The 11,906-nt window shown below is 69.6% G+C and overlaps 3 protein-coding genes across 3 annotated transcripts; 1 reads left to right on the top strand and 2 right to left on the bottom strand.

Moving 5' to 3' along the window:
* Positions 1-1,823: 1,823 nt before the first annotated feature.
* EMIHUDRAFT_56129 (hypothetical protein) lies at positions 1,824-2,528 on the bottom strand (the record flags this gene model as incomplete). The annotated part of the gene is made up of 1 exon (XM_005792837.1): positions 1,824-2,528. A coding segment is annotated over one exon (705 nt), but the record flags the coding sequence as incomplete, so codon positions are not given.
* Positions 2,529-7,981: 5,453 nt separating this feature from the next.
* Positions 7,982-8,176, top strand: EMIHUDRAFT_60320 (hypothetical protein; the record flags this gene model as incomplete). The annotated part of the gene is made up of 1 exon (XM_005792838.1): positions 7,982-8,176. A coding segment is annotated over one exon (195 nt), but the record flags the coding sequence as incomplete, so codon positions are not given.
* Positions 8,177-8,603: 427 nt separating this feature from the next.
* Positions 8,604-11,309, bottom strand: EMIHUDRAFT_251128 (hypothetical protein; the record flags this gene model as incomplete). The annotated part of the gene is made up of 12 exons (XM_005792839.1): positions 8,604-8,654; positions 8,708-8,926; positions 8,994-9,105; positions 9,252-9,364; positions 9,792-9,845; positions 9,964-10,060; positions 10,112-10,201; positions 10,268-10,332; positions 10,601-10,690; positions 10,768-10,851; positions 10,999-11,184; positions 11,268-11,309. The coding sequence occupies 12 exons, from the start codon at positions 11,307-11,309 to the stop codon at positions 8,604-8,606; spliced, it is 1,203 nt and encodes a 400-aa protein (XP_005792896.1).
* Positions 11,310-11,906: the final 597 nt, after the last annotated feature.

The following is an 11,906-nucleotide window of genomic DNA, read 5'->3' on the forward strand; positions in this document are numbered from 1 at the left end:
GCTTGCTGACAGCGGGTCACGACTCCTGGCTTGCGAATCAGGTGCTCGAGCTGACGCCCGACGAGGTGGAGAGCATCGGCACGGCCCGGTGCAGCTTCTCCCTGGCAGCGGGACAACACCGCCGCACGCGTGCCCATCCACACGTTCGGCGGCGTCTTCCCCCTTAGGCACGCCCACCGCCCCTGCTCTCTCGCGCTGCTGTCCGAGCTCATGTCGGACCCGACCGCACTCGCGCACACCCACCCGCACACGCACGCGGCCCTCGCCGCCACCGCCGACGGAGCGAGGGCCGTCGCCGGCCTGACCGCGGCCGCCGTTGCCGCCGTCGTCGCCGCCGCGCCGGGCGTCATCTCGAGCGGCCTGGCGACGGCCGTGGATGGCGTCTCCTCGGGCGTCGCTGCGCTCACGGCTGCGAGCCGCGCCGCTCCAGCCTCCGCCGGAGCGGCGCCCGGCGCGGAGGTTGCCGTGTGACCGCGCGCAGGGCTGTGGCGGCGCGAGCGAGCCGAACGCATCGTTGTGCCCGAGTCGACCGACAGGGAGTCGTTTTTGTGTTTTTGGAGGGAGAACTCTTCGAGGTGTGCCATGCATGTGAGTGTCGCGTGTCGTGGCAGGGGGGACCAGTCTGCCTGGCGCTCGACCAGGCGCTCTCCGCCGCCGACACAGCCGCCGTCACCCGTCGCTGCACACCCCGCGATCTGGTTCTGGGCAATCTCTGAGTAAGTGTGAGCCTGTGTATATTCAAATGTTTCTCGGTGTGTTTCGAGTTTCGTGAAGGGTGTTTTTGAGAGATACGATTCGCAACAAGAGCACAGCGAGCGCACTGATGTGGGGGAGCACCGTGCAGCTCCCCACACATGGACATGGACATGGACAGGGTCGTGGCAGCTCTCTTTTCTCCCCCCTGGCTGGCACGCAGCTGACGCTCAGATCCCCGCTGCACCTCTGGGCAGATACGATTACACAACCCACCGAAAGACACGGACATACACAACCCGGACTGTGCACTTGCTTGCGTTTCAAGCTCTTGCCTGCCTAGAGCCGCCGCGCCTCCCACCCCTCCCACCCCTCCCACCCCTGCTGCCACCCCTTCCGCCGCGCCGACCAACAGCCGCCGCGGCGCCCGCGGGTTGCGACTGCTGCGACTGCTGCTGCTGCGACTGCTGCTGCTGCTGCTGCTGCATCAGCCGCTCCACTGCCCTCTCCCTCGCCGCAGCCGCCATGACAGCTGCCTCCCTCTCCCTCACAGCTGCCGCCTCCCTTGCCGCCTGCCTCGGCCGTGCCCGAGAGATGTGGCCGTCGATGTCGGCCCCGCTGCGAGCGCCCGCGGGTTGCGGGCTACGGGCTGCGGTTGGCCCAGCGCGCGCAGGCGGCTGGTAGACAAACGTCGACTGCGCCGCCACCAGCCGCCCAGTTGCGGCGATGGGCAGTGCCGGCTGGCGGCAGGTCGGGCACTTGGTGTCGCGCTCCAGCACACGCGGCGCACACGCCTCGCAGTAGAGCGCGTGGCCGCACGCGAAGCGGACCGAGCGAGGCGCAGACCAGCAGAGATCGCACTGGCGCTCCGCGTCCGCGTCCGCCCCGGCTGCCACCGCCCCTGCGAGGCTCGGTGGCGGCGATGCCACCATCTCCCCTGCCGCCTCGGCCAGCGCCCCCAGCCGCGGCAGCGCCTCTGCGAGCGGCATCCGCTTCCGCTTCCGCTCGTACGCCAGCCCGACCACGAGCCTCGCCAGCTCCTCGGCCTGCGCCGCCGACCAGCCCGCGTCGGCCGCCGCGATGCCCTCCGCCGTGTCGGGCTCCTCCAGCGCATCGTAGCACTCGTTGAGCAAGCCGAGAGCGCCACGGCCGGTCAGGCTGACGAGCAGCGTGATGCCGAGCGCGAAGCCGTCAGTCAGCTGAGAAGCCTGGCCATCCAGCGAGATGATCGGGTCCATGTAGCCTGGCTTTCCAAAGATGCGCTGCGTCGACAGGTGCGAGACCTGCCCGGCCGTCGCCTCTGCCGCGCGCGCGAGGCCCACGTCAGCGAGGTAGCCGTTGCCGCGCTCGTCGAGCAGGATGTTGCCCGCCGACACGTCGCGGTGCAAGACCATCGGAGAGAGCGTGTGCAGGTAGTGCAGCGCGCTCGCCGCGTCGCGCAACACGCGGAGCCGTGCGGCGGAGGAGAGCGGCGGAGGCGGCGTCTCGAAGCCGAGCATGCGGAGCCGCTGCAGCGTGGCCGGCGTGCGGTAGAGGCGGTCCTCGAGGCTGCCGCCGCGGCAGAGGGGGTAGACGAGGCACGCGCGCTCAGGCGCCAAGCAGACGCCGAGGAGAGGGAGGAGGGACGGGTGGCACGCCACGCTGAGCGTGCGCACCTCGCTCTGCAGCTCGGCGAGGCCTTGGGCGCCGACACCGACCAGCGCCGTCTTGACAGCGAACCCGCAAGCGACGCGCGGGAGAGACGGCAGCGCGTCGCAGCGATAGACGCGCCCGAAGCCGCCCTCGCCCACCTTAAGCGCCTCGGCAAAACCGTCGGTCGCCGTGGTAAGCTCGTCGAGAGGGACGGCGGCGGGCGGCGCAGCGGCGGCGGCGAGGGCGGCGACACTGGCCGCCGCCTCCGCTGCCGCCGCCTCCGCCTCCGCTGCTGCCGCCTCCGCCTCCGCTGCTGCCGCCTCTGCTGCCGCCGCCTCCGCTGCCGCCGCCTCCGCTGCCGCCGCCTCTGCTGCCGCCGCCTCCGCTGCCGCCGCCTCCACTGCCGCCGCCTCGCTCCTCCTCCTCGCTTCCTCCCTCTCCCTCGCCTCCTCTAATGCCCGCGCCGCCGCCGCTTCCCTTGCCACCCGCGCTGCCTCCTCTCTTGCCCGCACCGCCGCCGACTCCGCCGCCCGCGCTGCTGCAGCCTCCGCTGCCTGCACCGCCCGCGCTGCTGCAGCCTCCTCAACTGCCCGCGCCGCCGCCGCCTCCACTGCCTGCACCGCCGCTCGCGCCTCCTGAGCCTGCTCCTCCGCCCACGCTGCCGCCGCTGCCTGCCTCGCCGCCGCCTTCTCCTCCTTCTGCCGCTGCCGCTTCAGCGCCCTGGCCTCTTTGGCCCTGCGTTCTGCCAGCTCGTCGCGCAGCCGCCTCGCCGCCTGGAGCGCCTCCGATCCGTCGGCGGAGTCGGCATTCGCGTTGATCGCCGCCCTGAGCGCCTCGAGATCGGCGTCGCCTCGGTTGCACGCCTCAACCGCCTCGCGCAGCGCCGTCTCGGCAGCGGCGCGAGCCTCAGCCACCTCTGCTGCTACGTTGCGCGCGGCGGCCGCCGCCGACTCAGTTGCCGCCGCCTCGGCAGCAGCCTTTGCCGCACTCGCAACTGTGGCGCTCACCTCGCCTCTCTCGTACGTCGCGTTGACCCGCCCGCCGCCCTTGAGCCACGCCAGCACCGCCGCCTCGTCGCCTCGCTCAGCCGCTGCGAGGACCTCGTCGGAGACTGCGATGACCTCATCGGTGTCTTGGCACAGCTTGTCCGGCCGCACGCGCACGCACTCGCCGCTGCCCTCGATCGCCACCGCGTACCGCCCTAGCCTGAAACTCTGCGCCACGCCTCGCTGGCCGTTCAACTCGGGGCGGGCCGAGAGCCCGCTAAGCACGACTCGCTTCCCGAGCAGCGGCGCGTCCACAGCTGCTGCCGCTGCCGCGCCCGAGGAAGCGCCGCCCGCCCCTGCTCGGCCCTCTGCAGCCGCCGTCGCTGCCGCCGCCTCGCGCCGCGCCGCCTCCGCCTCCTCAGAGAAAGCTTTGACGCACTCGGTGTGGCCCTTCTCCTCGGCAAACTGCAGCGCCGTCTTGCCGCCCGAGGTGCGCGCCGCTGTTTCTGCGCCCGCCCGCAGCAGGCAGCGCACGACGGCGGGGTGGCCGTGGTGGCACGCGACGTGCAGCGGCGTGAAGCCGCGGCCCGCAGCTTGGTCGACCGCCGCGCCCGCTTCGAGGAGCAGCTGGACGATGTCGAGGTGGCCGCTCCAGCACGCCATGTACAGCGGCGTGGCGCCGTTGGCGTTGGCTTGTCCGACCGCCGCGCCAGCAGCGAGAAGCAGCCGGACGATGTCGACCTGGCCCGTGTGGCACGCCATGGACAGCGGCGTGGTGCCGTCGCCCCTGGCTTGTTCGACCGCCGCGCCAGCCCCGAGAAGCAGCCGGGCGCACTCGAGGTGGCCCTGCTGGCACGCGATGAACAGCGGCGTGGTGCCGTCGTCCTTGGCTTGGTCGACCGCCGCGCTGGCGCCGAGGAGCAGCCGGGCGATCTCGAGGTGGCCCTTCTGGCACGCAATGTACAGCGGCGTGGCGCCCACCTGCATGGCCTGGTTGACCGCCGCGCTGGCGCCGAGGAGCAGCCGCACGCACTCGAGGCCGCCCTTCTGGCACGCGATGAACAGCGGCGTGGTGCCGTCGTCCTTGGCTTGGTTGACCGCCGCGCCGGCGCCGAGGAGCAGCCGGGCGCACTCGAGGCCGCCCTTCTGGCACGCGATGAACAGCGGCGTGGCGCCGTCCGCCTTGGCTTGGTTGACCGCCGCGCTGGCGCCGACGAGCAGCCGGGCGCACTCGAGCTGGCCGTTCTGGCACGCAATATACAGCGGCGAGAAGCCGCCGTCCGTGGCTTGGTTGACCGCCGCGCTGGCGCCGAGAAGCAGCTGGACGCACTCGAGGTAGCCCTTCTGGCAAGCGATGTACAGCGGCGTGAAGCCGCCGTCCTTGGCTTGGTTGACCGCCGCGCTGGCGCCGAGGAGCAGCTGGACGCACTCGAGGTGGCCCTCTTGGCACGCGATGACCAGCGCGGTGGAGCCACGGCCCGTCGTCGCCCCCACGCTCGCGCCGCTCTCGAGCAGCAGCCGCACCGCGTCGGCCTGCCCATGCTGAGCGGCAAAGGCAAGCAGCGTGAAGTTGTTCGCTTCGATCCGCTGCGCGTCGAGCTCGGCCGTGAGCGCCGGGCCGCGCGTCCGCCCGGCGAGGAGGGCGCGCAGCGAGCCCAGGTCGCCCCGGCGCAGCTCGGAGGGCAAGGCGGGGCCCCGCCATGTGCTGATGGCACTCATGGGGGGCGGCAGCGAAGAGAAGAAATACTATCTACGGGCCCGTTTGCGGAGGCGGGCCCGGCGAGGAGAAACCGGGCCGCCAAAAGCACGCTCGGCGGCCCGGGAGCGGCCACTTTTGACCCGGCCGGGGCCCGCCGGTGCCCCTTTTGAACCGGCCCCCCGGGCCCGCCCCTACGTCCGGGGCCCCAGTTATATCCGGCGGCTTCCTAGTTGGAACTCGCGCCACACTTCGTCGCCGCCGGCAGCGCGGAAGCCACTCGCCCGTCGCGTCGCGCGAAGCATACGGGTCGCGGTCGACATCTACAGTTGTGTCCTCTCACGGCGTGAACAAGAGCCGACGACCCTTTTTCTGCACTGCTTTTTGGTCCTCCGATGATGTCGCGTGCTCTCCGCTACGCTCTGCTGCTGCTGGTGAAAAACGCCGCCGCTCAGCAGGAGTGCGGGGGCTTCGTTCTACTCGGCTTCGACCTCCACGACTTCAGCCGATACGGCGAATACTTCAGAAACGACTCCAAGATGACGCTCCTGCAAGCTGGGAGCTACTACGGCGCTGACGGGATCGAAGAGTACATGCGCTTCGCATTTGCTTCGCCCTTCCTCGACGAGGACTCGATCGACCAGAAATACGGGCCCAAGGCTTACGACGGAGTCACCTGCACCTTCTATCGCGCCGCGACAGCGCGACTCACCTTCAAGGCGCCAGCCGTGGCTGGCGCCTCGCTCGACGTCGGGTCATATTCCAACATCGTTGCTTGTGCTCCTCCTTCGCTGTCCCATCTCCTCATCTCTTTCCCGCCTGGGCGGGGCAGCGGGTGGGCGCGCGGTGCGGCGTGGCGTGTGAGTGTGTGCGACTGCAACGACGGACCGCTCGCAAGGGACCATTGGGTTTGTACTATTAACAACGAAGGCGCTCTCAAAAAAGAAAACCCTCTGCTCTTCCCTCGGCTGTGCTCGTCGCGAGGCTGGTTGCTCGAGGCTGCCATGGCTGCTCCGGCGGGCCACCCAGAAGTGGTCGCATCCCACCCGGAAAAGGTCACTGGCGACTCCGAAGCCGTCGCCGCCGCGAGACGCGGGGACGTCGCTGCGGTGCGGCTGTGGCTGGAGCGCGGCGCGCCAGACACCAGGAGACGGACGCCGTCCCAGTCCGCCGTGGCGACCGTCACGCGAACCTCCGACGCTGCCGCGGCCCAAGGTGCGAGTACCACAGTGATGCCCGAGGAAGCCAGTGGCTCGGCCTCTCCCTGCAGCGAGAGCGTGGTGGACGCGCCGAGCAGCGGCCTCGACATCCCCGTGGAGGTCGCTGCGCTGGCGCGGCGTGGCGGCAACTCCGAGGTGCTGGCGTGGCTCGACGGCGGCGGGCGGGTCAACGCGACCATAGCGGACGGGCCTGTCAGCGGCGTCACGCTGCTCATGCTCGCCTCTGCGCACGGCCGCGATCGGCTGGTGGAGGCGCTGCTTCAGCGCGGCGCGGCGGTCGACCAGCAAAACAGCTTTGGCACCACCGCGCTGATCGCCGCCTCGGAGCGGGGCGGCGAGCGCGTCGTGCACCTGCTCTGTGGCGGCGGAGCTGCGGTCGACGTGCCTGACTCCGTGGGCCGGACCGCGCTGATGCAGGCGGCGGTACACGGGCACGCCGTCGTCGTCGAGGCTCCTCCGCCGGCCCTGCGCACCACCCCTTCTCGGAGCCCTTCTCCGAGGCTTCCTGGAGCGCCCCGTGTAGGCGCTGCTGCGGCACGGCGCGTCGCCCAATCTCGTCGCCCGGAACGGAGCCCATGAACACTCGCGCCTGCCTCTGCTTTGCTGTCTCCTCCCATCCCTCCCTCGGGTTGTCTATAGGTGGGACCGCCCTCCTCTTCGCCTCCGTCAAGGGGCACGAGCGAGTTGTCGAGACGCTCTGCAGGCGCGGCGCGGACGTGCGCGTGCAGGTGCCCGCAGCCAGCGTCGGATGATGGGAGAAAGTTTTCTCGGTGGCGATAGAGCGCCTCTACTCGTGATGCGAGGGCAAGCACACCGACACTCCCTGTAACTCTCCCGCGGGCCCGCTGCCACTAACCCGCACCCTCTCCACGCAGGACTGCCGAGGCGCGAGCGCGCTGATGATCGCCGCGCTCGGGAACCACCCCGCCGTCGTGCGCTGCCTGCTGCGGACGGACGCGCGGCTGCTGCTCGAGCAGGTCAACGGCGGCGGGCTGACGGCGATGGACATGGCGGCGGCTTAATTAATAATTAATAGTTAATCAACAGTGAATTAGTTAATTAATTAGGCGATGGACATGGCGGCGAGCGAGGGGCACCTTGCTTGCGTGGCCGAGATGCAGCGACACTTGGACAGGGGGGGCGAGAGCAGGGCGGGCGAGAGCAGGGGCGGCGAGAGCAGGGCGGGCGGCGAGGCGCTCGACTGGAAGGCGCTCGAGGAGCTGGTGGCGGAGGAGGAGGCGGAGAAGGTGCGGGCGGCGGGCGGCGGGGAGCAGGTCCGGCCGAGCCGGGGGAGGAGGAAGCCGAGGCGGAGGCGCGGCGGCGGGGCGGGCAGGGACGGGGCTGCTGGAGACGGAGGGGCAGCAGCACCCGACGAGCGGGGGGGCGCAGAGGAGGAGGGCGCAGAGGAGGAGGGGGCGGTTGCGGGGGCGGTGGCGGAGGCGGTGGCGGAGGCGGTGGCGGAGGTGGAGGCGGAGGTGGAGGCGGAGGTAGAGGAGGCAATGGGGGCGGAGGCGGAGGCGGTGGAGGCGGTGGAGGAGGCAGGGGCCAAGGGGGCAGGGAGAGAGCTGGAGCCGGCCGAGTGCCGCGGGTCGGGAGAGGCGGCGGCGGCAGGGAGCCAATTGGGCCTCGAGCAGGCGGGGGCGGCCGCAAGCCAGGCGGGAGACGAGGAGGGATGCCCGGGACTAGGCCCGGGACGAGGCGACACGCCGCCTGCCTTGGCCGTCGACACGGCCGCGGTCGACAAGGCTGTGCCTCCCGAGCTGCTCGAGCAGCTCCAGTGTCCGCTGAGCCTCGACTTCATGAAGGACCCGGTGATGGCCGCGAGCGGACAAACCTATGAGCGGGCAGCGATCGAGAAGTGGCTCGCCATGGGCAAGCGCACTGACCCGATGAGCGGCCAGCAGCTCGAGCACACAGACCTCGTGCCGAACGTGCTGGTCCGAAGCCTCTGCCGCACGTTTGCGCTCTCGTGACGTCGTCTCCTCACTCCTGCCCTCTGTCGATATCTCTCTTCTCTCTCATCCAGGAGCCAGACGCGCTCGTGGTGTGCCCGGCCTCAACCGGCAGCTCGCCCATTTTTTTCATTCCTCCGTAGCTCCGTTGAGCGAGAAAAGAAAACACACGTGTAGAGGGGGGGCAGCGAGAGCCGCGGGGCCGGGGGGCGAGGGAGCGAGTCCTAGTGCGTAGTGGGTGTTCTCAAGCGCGCCAGAGCTTGGCACCCTTCACACATCACGAAGCAGGAACCCGTCCTGCGCAAGACACAGATCGCTTCTCTCGCCGCGTACCGCCACCCACCCCCGACCCCGCTGCCGCAGAAACGCACGCGACGCACACCCCCGCAAGCAGCAGAGCTGCGGCAGCTGCGGCCGGCTGTGGCTAGACATACCTCACCAGCATCAGCGTCTCGCTCGTCCGCAGCAGCGCCGCCTACAGGAGAGGGACACTGGCGGTGGGACTCCCGCCCCGCCCCTCTGCGGCACCCCTCGCGGTCGTGCCTCGATCATCGCCGAGCGGCGGGTGGGCGGCGGGGGCGAGGAGGTTGGCTGCTCGCCCGCTTTGCTCTGCTCCGCCTCGAGCATCGTCGCGAGGCGGGCGTGCGTCTGCAGAAGCTGCGCCTCGAGCGCGCGGTAGGCGCGCGGCAGGTCGACGTACCACAGGTAGCAGGTGGTGCGCGGGTTGTGATCCACCGACCGTGGCACCTACCAGTGAGCATCTCGCCCTCAACGGACACAAACTCGTCATGCTCACGCGGTCTGTCTGGCCGACCGGCGGCGCCTCTTGCAGCGACGCGAAGCCCGCGCTCATCAGCGTCCACAACAGCGGCCGCGCCTCCTTCTCCGGCATGAGGCCGAGCTCCGCGAGCTGCTTCAGCTCGAGCCTACGCGGCACACGCAAGCACAACTCCGCTGGTTGGCGCTCGATCGGCGAAGCCAACCCGTCGCCCTCTGCGGCACGCCGGTACACGCGCGGCACGCCGTCTTCTATCTTCTAGGAAGGTTCTAGGAAGGTTCTAGGAAAGTTCACCGGTAGACGCGCGGGACGCCGTCTTCTATCTTCGGGCAGCCGCCGTTTGCGCGGAAGCGGAGGAGCAGCCGGAAGAGGCGGCATGCTGCCTCTCCGCATCGGTTGAGAACGGCCTATCGGCGTGGTCGCGGTTCGGTTCCAGCGGGTTGTGGGAGGGGACCAAGCTTTTCCCCTCTCAGCTGCGTGTGGCGGCTGCATCTGGCGCCCCATCTCAGCTACCACCTCTCGGCTGCATCTCTCGGCTGCATCTCGGCTGCGGCTCGCCGTCTCGAGGGCGAGCTGCCGGATGGCGGCCGTCATCTGGGCGAGGTTGAGCATGTACTTCCCGTTGAGGGGCGACGCCTATAGCCGCGGCCAGCAGCGCAACCTCAGCAGCTCTGTGGCGGAGGGAGGCGGTGGTGCTCGTCGCGAGTGGGAAGTCGCCATCATGCAGAGCGGGTCGTTGCACATCGTGTCGAGGTAGTTTGCGACGAGCTGCCGCCTAAGTAATTCGTTCATTACTAGCTAATTAACTAGTTCATTAATGGGGTAGTTCGCGACGAGCTGCCGCCGGTCCGACTCGAACTCGTGCCCCTCCAGGAGCGGGCCGCACTCCTGCGGGAGAGGGGCGGGAAGGGGGTGGGCAGGAAGAAGGATCGCGGCGGGGAAGTGCGCCCGCCTCTCGCAGCCACTTCTCGCCGCATCTCCGCGGCCCGGCGGCCCGCGCCTGCACCAGCTCCTCGACCGTGAAGGGTGTGGTGCACGGCTTCCCCCGCTCCTCCTGCGAGTGCGGCAGCGGCCACGCCCCGTGCGTCAGATCGGGCGGCTGCCTGCGGACACGTCGCGGACATGTCAGGGACGTGTCACGGACATGCCACGACCTATCCTGGGGGCAGGTCGGCTGCATGGCGAGGACGGCGTCGAGCAGCTGCGCCGCCGTCGCGTCGAACTTCTCGTGCATGAGCTTGCACCTACCGGAGATATGGGGAGAGATGGGGAGAGATGGGGAGATAGCGTCGAAGAGCATGAGCTTGCACCTACCGAAGCGCAGGCAGACCGCAACGCACCCCTCTCCACACACCTCCCTCCCTGCCCCCACACCCTGCGCCGGCGGGGGACGCGCACATGGCATCGGCACGGAAGATTTGTCGCATCTCCGGCATGTTGACGCGCCAGAGCCGCTTCGCCTCCCTCGCCAGCAGGCCCGTCTCGCCCGCCCCGGCCCCTCTCCCGCCCGCCGGCCCGCCCTCCCGCTTCCGCTTTCCGCGCGCTGCCCCCGCGGAAGCCGGCAGAGGGAGCGGCGGCTCGCCGCAGTCTTCCTCGAGCTGGTCCGCCGCCGCGAGGTAGCGCGCCTCGAGCAGCCGCGTCACCTCCGCCTTGAGCGCCTCGCGCCGCGCCCCTCCCTCCGGCGCGAGCCGCCGCGAGAGCGAGTCGAGGGTGCACCGGCCGAGAGCAAGCACCTACGGAGATGTGGGGAGACATGGGGAGACATGGGGAGATATGGGGAGTCGAGGGTGCACCGGCCGACAGCAAGCACCTCGACGAGGAGAGCGGCGGCGTCGTCGCCGATCCTGCGCCGGGTGGCGCACACCACCCACGGGTACCACCGACGCGCGAGCACCTCGTCGAGCGACGCGTGGTACACTGGCCGCTTGCCAGCTGCCGAGACGGATCCGGCTGCGCCGCCGTTTCCCGCCGCCGGCCTCGCAGCCGCCGCCCGCCCCCGCTGAGCGGGCGCGGCGGGCGGCGGCGCGGCGGGAGCGGCGACAGAGGCGATGTTGTGCTGGAAGAGCACGAGCAACGAAGCGCGGATCTGCGTGGCGGTCAGTGTCGACCCAGTCGACTCGAGCCCGCTCGCCAATTGGATCAGTGTGCACGGACCGTGCTCAAGCAGGTGTACGCCGACCGTCTCGACGAGCTCGCCCAGGTCGGAGCGCAGGATCTGGCCGGCCACCTTGAGGGAGAGAGAGCTGCCGCTGCCGCTGCTCTCCATCGAAAACTCCCTCGCACAACACTGGGCACGGGACTGGCGCGCACTGGCACTAACACAGGCGAAAAGAACATCCCGCGCTCTGCCATCACGACCCGCGCCGCATCGAAGAGAGAGTGGACCTGAGCAACGATATGACTTGGCGGCAAATGATTGGAGTGGGAGTCAGAAATGTGGTCCTTGCGCGAGGGGAGCTCGATAGACTTGAGGGGCCAGGATCTGAGGGAGGGTGTAGAGGATGTAGAGTGTAGAGCGCTGTAGAGCTGTAGAGATGTAGAGCGCTCTGGAGCGCTGTAGAGCTGTAGAGCTCTACATCCGCCGCGTGACGAGGCGCCTGCGTTGTAGAGCGATGTAGAGCGCGATTTTGTTGTAGAGTTTGTTGTAGAGGCTCTACAGCCAAACCGCCGGGAAGGCAGTGACTCAAAGAGGTCGAGCCGCGCTAATGGGGTTTTACCGAGCTTAGTGAAGCTCTGATGGACAGCCCTGACTATCCCTGACACACAGAGAGTCCCTCTGACGGCACACAACACCCTATAACTGCGTCATGACCAGCCTGCCATGTGTCGCCGGTGCCGCATTCGTCGCTGTGCTTCTTTAGCAGGCGGTGGACTGTCGGCTGCGAGGACGGTCGCATTTGCGCGAGGCGAGGCGAGCATTCAGACGCCTTATCTGCGCCATGACTCGCG

This window comes from Emiliania huxleyi (genome assembly GCF_000372725.1).
Source record: "Emiliania huxleyi CCMP1516 unplaced genomic scaffold EMIHUscaffold_1043, whole genome shotgun sequence".
Taxonomy (NCBI): Eukaryota; Haptophyta; order Isochrysidales; family Noelaerhabdaceae; genus Emiliania; species Emiliania huxleyi.